We start from the raw sequence: 9,724 nt of genomic DNA on the forward strand, positions 1-9,724 counted from the left end.
TGGAATCAGACTTTACTCTCATATTTAAAAAAGAAATATCATAGAGTTGACATGAATTCAAAATCCAAATAAATAGAAGCTGTAAAACACAAGGTGGACGTTGTGGAACCACAATGAGGGCATTGGTGAAAAAATTCAGGTTTTCCAAAAATCAAATCTTCAAAAACCATAAAATCAACGTATCGCCCAGCCCTATGTGTACATGATAGTTACATTGTATTTTCATTCTGTTACAACATGATGTCATAAACTTGTGTGTATTTCAGATTTTTCTGTAATGTTTCTACATTGTCTTGATCAAAATATGTCCAGACTTTCTGAAGCTCTTTGAAAAATTTTCTTTGGTTTTCCACTAATTTTTTTTAGTCCAGTCAAAGCCTTCTCAAAAAAAAAAAAGACTTTTTTTGTACAGAGAGGTTCACTGTACATCCCAGAGACGCTGGTGGATGTGAAGCAGAAGAAACAGAGAGAACGACGCTGGGTGGTCTAACCTACTTTCCATGACATCAGAATGCTGGTGATGAATATTATGGCTCAGGTGGTTTATAGGTAACATTACATAACAGTGATAATATCACTCCCACCTACTACATTACTGTCACTGTAACTGTAGTTAATGTACTTATTTCAGGGGTTCTGCCGGCTGCAGATCAGCTTCACTACAACATGCCGGGGAAATCGGCTCAGCAGTAAAACAGATGGGCTGATCTTACCTGAAAAGGCTTCATCATCTTTATTGTATTTCACACAAAGGAGAATAATGTTTTTAAAGTGCAAAGCATTATTCATATTTACCGCTCCTGTAGGTGCTAAGCTAGCTGAATGTCTAAATGACATCCTTGCCAAGTGAGCACAGCGAGCAGCTGCTTGTTTAGAAGAGACGAAGAAAGGCAGGGAGGATGAGGTGATGAGGATGAGGTTGTGTAATGGAATATCCCTGGAAGTGCACCTTTATTTTTACTGTAAATCAAATGATCCTGAACAGAGCCGTGCAGAGATGCATTCCAGCAGTGTGTGGAGTGCTGCTCTCACTTTCAGCTACTGTAGTGATACTCAGCAGTAGTTTCTCGTCATGCTAACTGCCTGGCGTTGTGTTGTAGTTGGTAGCACTACAGCAAGTTTCTGATTCCCCCCCAAAAAACAAGAAAACATTTTCTGCTGGACTTTCTGGCCTGGTTTTGTTTCTCTGAGTGTAAAGAGTGCAGAAGTTTCCTCCCCAGACCAAAGATACACATGGTTACTGGTAGCGACAGACTTCCCGTATTAAACTTGAACCCTCAATTAGTGGGAACTTGCTGAAGGCCTCTGGTCAAGAGACCGGGAATAACAGGAGAGGTTTAGTCTGCAGAGTCATGATCACCTTCAGTAAGACATCGTTCAGTCTGCAGGCCAGGAGCAGCAGTCTGGGTGGTCTGACTGATTCTTAACGTCGTTCAACTCATGCTCATTATTTCTTCATAATTAAGGTAGATTGATGGCTTAAAGCATGTTTTCCCACCTTATTAGGACTCTTTATTTCAGTCCTTCTTCTGTCCATCAGACTAACAGGCCAAACCAGGAAGAGGCAGACAGCCACTCTCCTGTGTTTACATGCCTTTACTGGCTTCCTGTTAAATGTTGAACTGAATTTTAATATTAAATTATTTTGTTTTTAAGGCACTACACTCATGTCAACATAACCTACCATAGATGCTAAGGCTAGTTAGCATAACCACAGATGATAGATACATGGTTTTCACTGTTTCTCTGCTATTAGCACACTGAGCAGCGCAGACAGGAGGTTGATTGACAGCGCTAAGCTCCTCCTCCTGGCTCTGATTGGTTGTTTTTGTGGTCTGCATTTTCAAATAACAATGTCACTGGGAGGAAGTGGAGGAGCTTGTCTCATACAACATGGTGACTGTTTTAATAAGAATGGAACAAACATTTTTTAACAAGTTTCACACTGCAGCTTTAAGATCAAATTTAAAAAGCTAGTGACAGATCAGTTTAGATCAACATAAGCAAAAATATTGATTACTAAAAATTAAATAGTGGTTAAAAGGACCCAAACTGTTTCCGCAACCAATCAGGTTTTATCCGTCTCTCATACGCCTCACTGTTTTCTTCTAAAGATTTCTGAGGAAGCAATCATAAATCACTTCTCCCAAACAACCAAACACTCTGCTCTCCATCAGCAGAGGTGAACCCTGAAGTACGGACTGAGAGAAGAGATGAGCATCATGCGCACTCAAACGTCCTCCCAACGTAATGGATATAATGCTTTTTTATTTTTAGATTGGAGATGCTCTTTTAGGGCTAGCAGACACTCAGTTACTTCCAAAGGAAAAAGATAAAGGCTCGAGGGAGAAGATATGTTGACAGAGTAAGAAAAGGTAGATGGAAGACACACACAGCTTCACTGATGAGAACTATTGATTTTATAGGGAAACATTGCTTAGATTGTGGTTTGAAAAGGAAGAAGAATATGACGAGCTGGTCAGGAGGAGACGAAGAAAACGAGAAGCAGAAAGCACTCTTTACCTCCTGAGGCACAACTGGGCATTAATCTGCAACCGCAGTGTGTTTTATGGAATGAAAATGAACGCAAACACACACCACATCCTACACAGGCGGGCTCTGTTTGCTCCCAGTGAGTGTGAGTGGACAGGATTAATGACGACTCAATGCTGAGACAGGTTTCAATTTACAAAGTGAAATGGCAATGATTAGATTACAAGGCAATCAAACAACCCACACATTCTTAGCATTAATGCAACAGAAGGAAGAGGAGTTCAATTGAAAAGAGAATTGAGAATAAATTAAAGCTGCAAGTAGTGAAATCCATCCAGGCCTCTGACGCCAGATCAGAAGAATTTTATTGTCAGAGACTTTTCAGGTGGCAAAAACCTGAAGAATATTCCTTTATCATGTGTCAAAAGCACCAAACTATCACAGATAGAGTCTGGAGCAAAGCATTTGTAGCATTACTGGTATTTTGTGTAAATCCGCTAAGTGTGGCAGACATTTGTATTCAATCTGCCAAACTCCATTCTTACTAAAACCAGCCTTCACTGCTAATATGACAGTAAGTGTTTGAGATGCGTCTCTGCTAGATCTGCACATCTAGAGACTGAAACGTTTTCCCATTTCCCTCTACCAGATATTTCAAACTCAGTCAGATTGAGGAGAAAAGCTGTTGGTAAATCCTACTGAGAATCTTTCAAAAGGATTTAGGTCTGAACTTTAAAAATATTCCCATGATTTGTTTTGTATGGAGGCCAAGAAGTTTCATTTTGTTTTCAGCTGAGCAGAGTAACTTCTGCCTCCTGTTTCAGTCTGTTTCAAGCTTGTGTCAAACTTTTCAGCAGCTTTCTTATTGCCATCCTTTTATAACTTTGAGACTAATCAAACGATGACAAGAGATTGATGAGTCATTGATTCAACAGATTCTCTCCTCCAGCATTACGGCGGTCTAGTTGACTGTTCCTCTGATTAACGCTCTCCTTGCTCCAGTCTGTCAGTTTGGGTGGACTGCAGCTTGTTCATCCTCTCTTTGTTTCCAGATGACGGATGAAACAGGGTTGATGTTCAACACTTGTTGTTTTATAATGTAACTCTGCATTAAACTTCTCCAGTTAACGATTGGACCGATCTGTTAATATCTGTATCTGTCCGATATTGAAAAAATATTCTAGATCTGGTGTCAGTGACAATGTTCCCGAGTCATAAGATGAAATCTATTCGGTCTAAATCTATGCATGGTTCTCTCAGCGATGTCAAACTTTATTATTAATTTTACTTTATATTTAAAATTCCTAATCACACTTTGCAAAGCACTAGAAAGAAACTGCTGCAGTTTATTTTTACTAATTTAGTAAATCCATTGTTTTTTATCAGTTTCAGTTTCTTTGTCATTTGTTTTACACTGGCTGATTTACTCCTGTTTGCTTACATGTTTGACCAAGCAGGTGAAGCTAATGTGTGAGCTGTACTTGTGCAGTTACCAAATAAATTTTCAATTCAGAGCTTTTATGTCTGCGTTTGAAAAAAATGTACGTTTTAGCCGTTTTTCTGTATCGGATCAGTATCAGCTGACGATAAACCTCAGGTATCGGTATCTAGAAGTGAAAAAAGTGGATCAGTGAATCCCTACCTACAACATTCTCTCTAACCTTTCTGCTGTTTCTTAGTCTTCATGCAGATGTTTGTTTGTTTGCTAGTGAAACTCTGAACCATGAAAAAGTCAAAGAGCTCTTTGTAATTTTGCAAGACGCTGTACGATGCGTCTCACCCTGGCAGTTACAACAATAGATGTAAGAAATGTTTCCTCTTTCCATCTACTGCAGTGAGCAGAGTAACTATGAAGGCTATCAGTCTATTTCTACAACTCCAGTTGTTTGATAATTGAGTTAGAAAGGTCAGTCAAAGGTCAGTAATTGTTTCGACTTATCCATTTGTCTTTCACGACCTTTCCTTTGACACGCGGCTGACCCCTCTCTGCTGCTTCTGCTTGCCGCTCACCCTGCAGCCACTTCTCGCTGCGCTGAACTTGCACTAACACTCATGTCAACATTATTTTATGCACAGCACCGTTGGCCGCCTAAGGACTCACACACAGACAGCAACGTAAATTACATTTAAAGCAGCCTGGAAAGGGATGATAAGTTTTCTGTCTGGTTTCTGGATGACATATAGTATGTGCACAGCTGCTGCATTAGTCTTTCCTCTCAGACTGATATTTCTCAACATGGCGCATTAAGTTGATTAACTCCAGACCCCTGAGTGTGCTCGCCTCATTTCACTGGTGATGTGCAGAATTATAGAAGAGTGGTGGATTTAAAGCCCGGAGAGGCTGTTACTGTTCAAGATGAGCAACCGATTGGTGCAAAAGCTAATAAATGTTCATTTGGATAAACAAAGTTTAATTTTCTGTAATCATTAACAGTCCTCATCCTGCCCTCTGACTTGGAGGAGTCTACCATGTATGGTATAGGAAAGATCCCAACCGCTCTGTCTATATTAAAAGTTCTCATGGCTGAAGCTTTCAGAAAACTATTTGAACTATTCCAGATTATTTTGGTTGACTCTTTCCTCTCCGATGCTCTTTTTTCTCTACAGCATCTGAACTGAGAAGCTTGACTTTGTCCCTGACCCAGTTCTGTGTTTATTTGGTTATATGTTTTGATCGACTCCTCCAGGGCTGTCTTATGTCACCGATCCTGTTTGTGGTTTTCATGGACAGCATCTCAAGGTGTCGTCGTGGAGAAGGGGGCGTCTGGTTTGGGAACCGCAGGGTCTTATTGTTGCTTGTCACAGATGATGCGGTTCTGTTGGCGTCACCTCCAGTGTGAACTGGAGTGGTTTACTGGTGAGTGTAAAGTGGCTGGGATGAGAGCCACCCACCTCTGGGCTGGGGGTCAGTCTGCCTCAAGCAGAGGAGTTTAAAGGGGACATATTATGTAAAACTCACTTTTTGCGCATTGTTGTACTTCCATTTGGGTTTCTACTGCTTCTAAAAACAGTCCAGAAACACACAACTGTTTTTGGGATATGAATTCATGTTTTTTGGTGTCTGGAAAAATAAATTTGTCCAAAACCTCCAGAATGTAACGTCACAAATCAGCAGGCACTGCACCGTTACCTAGCAACCCCAGCTGAGCTTCAGGTCATCAGGTCAGGTGGTACAATGGCTGCTGGAAATAATAATAATTGTTGTTGACTAATTGTTCAAAAACCACTTTCTTCATTCGAAGATGCATGGTTATATAGTTGGGCATTTGTTTTTAGTCATTTTAATATGCAAGTGTAAATGTTGAGTTGGGGGCATGAACAGCAGCAGCTTAATGGTATTTAAAGTGACAAAGGCCCTAAAACGGCTCATTCTGCAAGGAGCTCACAATACGTAGAACGAAAATCTCATTATGTAAGAATCATTTTGTGCAAAAAAACAATGAATAGACATGTTTCGTATTGCTACACCTCCAAAGCAGTAGCTGCCTAAAGAAACCTCATATTAGCTTTTTAACCCTTTAATTTGATTGACAGCACTAGTTTTTTTTTTTTTTGTACCAGGATTTCATAGGCTGCCTTTTGAGACATTGTATCTACTTCATGTTCTCAGGTGATTTCATGATTTATCAGACCTGACAGTAAATGTGGCTCATGAAAGTTAAGTCATGATGTAACAAGGAAGCAATAATATTTTCACAAACGGTCAGGTTGATTGGATAGATTTGTCTTTTAATACATAAGTCATCATTTAGAAACTCCATTTTACATTTACTCCGGTTATTTTGCCTAAAATAATAAAAACAATCTGTAGGGGTATATCTGTAATATGTTTTCAGGGCCAAGTATGTGACATTTCTTTACATAATTGTTTAAAAGAAGGTCACCACAGTCGAATGAATTTATGGCTGTTGCTTAGTAACCAGTGTTGGGATGGTTAGATACCACCCTCTGCTGTGATTTACTGACACAGTTTTACTTGTGACTTCTTCAGAAGCAGGGCTGACAGAAAGTAACATAAAAAAACCACAGAGCAGCATGAAGAAGAAAAGGTTTCTGCCGTCACTGAGCAGAGGAAGCAGGATAAGGAGAGCAAAGCTATTTCCCATAATGAGGGATATAATGATGGTTTTTCTAAAAAAAACAAAACCAAAAAGAATTTTAAAGTTTCTTACACCAATTTACAGCTGCAGCATAATCAGAGGCACTGCTGCATTTAAAGTGGATCTTCTGAACAAAAAGTCTAATTCAAAATCTGTTGCAAAACAACTCAAAGTGCATGTTTTCTTGCCTCGGCATGGACTGTTAAATATTGCCAACTCAGAGAATTTAGCTACCAAAATGTGGCATTTTGACATCATTCTCAGTGTGCGTACATGCATGTTGTGTGATCGCCTTTCTAAATTATGGCCGTGTCACAAAGGCAGGAATGTAAATCGCAGATGGAGTGTACAGTATGTGCATTGTGGTAAATAGGTCAGAAAACACTCAGGGCCTTTGCACACAAACACACAGAGGTGGCTTCAGGCGGGACCTACTCCTTTCACACAGCAGCGCTCTGCTTTCTATGGAATAAAAACACGCATTACGTGCATGTGTGATTACAAAACCTGCACCATGCACAGAGATGCTGCTTTTGTCTCCAAAAGAGCAGAAAGCTTTGACCACAGCTGAAACATCATCAGATTTCTGGGGTTTCTCAGGAATGATGCACAAACGCACACTTAACAACAGTTTGTGTGGTCTGGTCATGTGATGTCTGTCCTGTCGTTTCATTGGCTGGGCACTCTGCTTGGCTGCACAGGCCACAATATAATAGGAAGTGTGCATCAATTTTTAATGTGACATTTAACACACATACAAAGCGATAAATAAGCTGCAACTAAAAGGTTCATGTCTGAGTTCACTATCAGTTTGGACATCAGTTCTCACCACTTTTTATTGGCTTTTACCCCAAAATGATGCTGAAACTCTTCCGTGATAATATCTCCACTTAAAAAAAAGAGGACACCAATTTCAAAAATGCATTTATGTTCTTCATTTCTTCTCTGCTCACTTTTTTTGTTCGATAAGTACTCTACCTTCTCCTTTATTGTACTGTAAAGCTTTGATTTGATTCCTGTTACGAATAAAATGATCTGGGCTTCAGGACATGTGATCAACTCAATGGTCTGAGATTTGCAGAAAACCAGGAATTAAATAAAACAGGCGTAGAAAGAAGAAAAGATGTGAACAAAGACAGATGTGCTTTGTTGTAGTTATTGTTGTTGTTCCATTTGAACCTTTAATTTTTTTTATGGAAATCTGATATGTGATTTAAAAATATGCTACTGTACGACAAAACAGTTAATGATGACTTCAACAGTCAGATCTTTAAATGGTTCTGCTACAAACAGCAAAGTTATGTTTAATGTGTACAAGCTCTTCTGTGTCCAACTAGCAGTTATTAAATCTGAGCAGACTAAAAAACTTAGACAACGAACCACAACCGAGATGAATAACTTATGACATTTGGTTACATTGTTCATATACTTTACTACAGGCAGGTTGAAATATTCTTTCTTATTTTATTTGAACTATTCTTTCTTATTTTATTTGAACTATTCTTTCTTATTTTATTTGAACTATTCTTTCTTATTTTATTTTTAGTCCTTTCAAAGGACTTTTCTAGATTTCCTGATTCTTCCTCATTATTGGTGCCGATTCTCTTCAGCGAGCTCACAGTAACTTGATCATTTACATCAGCCCTGTTTAATCCGCTTCTATCAAACTGTAGATAGTTTGTCTAGAAAATCTGGTTTGTTTGACCACACAAGCAAATTCTGGTCTGCCTCAGAACCTCGGAGTGAAGTCTGATGCGATTTGAATGCATGTGAACGTCAAGCACACCAGAGACTGCTCCAAAAGCAGAAAAAGGACTAAAGCACAAGGCATTCTGGGTAATGCCTTGTGCTTTACCCAGAATGCACAAAATGCAATCATGACCTTTTACCAAAGACAAAAGAGATTTCATAGACCTCTAAAATCTGAAACCACTCTATTTTTGTTTACACTTCATGAACAAGAAAGTTGTGCTCAATCCTCTGACTTCCTCAGAGGTTTTAGTGCCGTTTTCTTCAGAGGCTGTTGATACAGCGCCACCACAGGTGAGGAGGGGTTCCAGCTTGCTCAAAGTTCTTACAGGAGAATAACCAATCAAAATCACTGTTTCAGAAGAAGGCAACCACAGGAAGTAAAACATCACCCAAAAAGCGCTCACAAGTAAAGAAGAAACTCGTATCAACAAACCTTAAACCAAACCTCAGTGAGTCTCTAACGTCTGATTTGTAGAACTCTACATGAACAGATTTAGAAACATGGACGTACTACTGCGCTGAGTCGTTGAGCTGGTACTCCCGGGCGCGGCTGAAGCACTCCTGGATGCCCGAGTCGGCCCACAGGCGCATCATGGCGCCCAGCAGCTCAGCAGAGTACGGCTCTGTGTCTTCCATACGACTGACGACGTCACACACCATCTTAGCGTCCGCCTGCAACACAAACACAAAAAAGAAAACAACCGGTTAGCATGCTGCTAGCTATTTCTGAGGGACTGATGAAAACACCTCAACACAGCAGGACGTCTACTCGTTCACTTCGACAAATAATAACTGATGAAGTGTTAAATATAGCAGAGAACAAGGGCAAAGTTCAAACAGGGAGAAGAAATGGCATAAGTCCTTAAAACAGTGGAACATGAGCTATTACTGAGCAAAACCACCCAACAGAGCTGCTCTTACAGAGGCGTCACTCCTCATCTATTTTCATCACTCTTCATTATGAGCAAACCTTAAAAAAAAAAAAAAATACTAATATAACAACACTGGACATTCAGACTGAAGTGGCTGTTTGAAAGCTGCACATACAGAAGATCCAGAGGGCTGGAAATAGACGGAGCGCTCTGGCATCTCGCTCAGCCTGGCGGAGGTTTGTTTTTAGGCTGTTGTCATGCAGCTGTGATCTGGCCGCGCTTCCCTTCAGGGCCAGAGGCTGCTGATCAGCTCCGGGCTCCTTCCACACAAAGACGCCCCAATGCAGCACTTCTCACAGAGTCACAGCATCATAAACCGCTCATATGATCGCAAACACCCGACAACAGAGTGTTAATCTGCTACACTTAAAACATACAGATGTCTATGTCTTCATATTCGTGGTTTAGGTTAGAAGAAGCAAAACATCACAAAAAAAAGACAATATT

The 9,724-nt window shown here is 40.1% G+C and overlaps 1 protein-coding gene across 1 annotated transcript in view; it reads right to left on the reverse strand.

The window, feature by feature from the left end:
* Positions 1–9,045, reverse strand: part of LOC103138895 (guanine nucleotide-binding protein G(o) subunit alpha-like) — a 35,356-nt gene extending 26,311 nt beyond the window's left edge. Inside the window, 1 exon segment of the mRNA XM_016672051.1 lies at positions 8,853–9,045. Within this exon segment, the coding sequence (XP_016527537.1) occupies positions 8,853–9,005 (153 nt within the window). The 5' untranslated portion in view covers positions 9,006–9,045.
* Positions 9,046–9,724: the final 679 nt, after the last annotated feature.

Source organism: Poecilia formosa, unplaced genomic scaffold (assembly GCF_000485575.1).
Source record: "Poecilia formosa unplaced genomic scaffold, Poecilia_formosa-5.1.2 Scaffold55, whole genome shotgun sequence".
NCBI lineage: Eukaryota > Metazoa > Chordata > Actinopteri > Cyprinodontiformes > Poeciliidae > Poecilia > Poecilia formosa.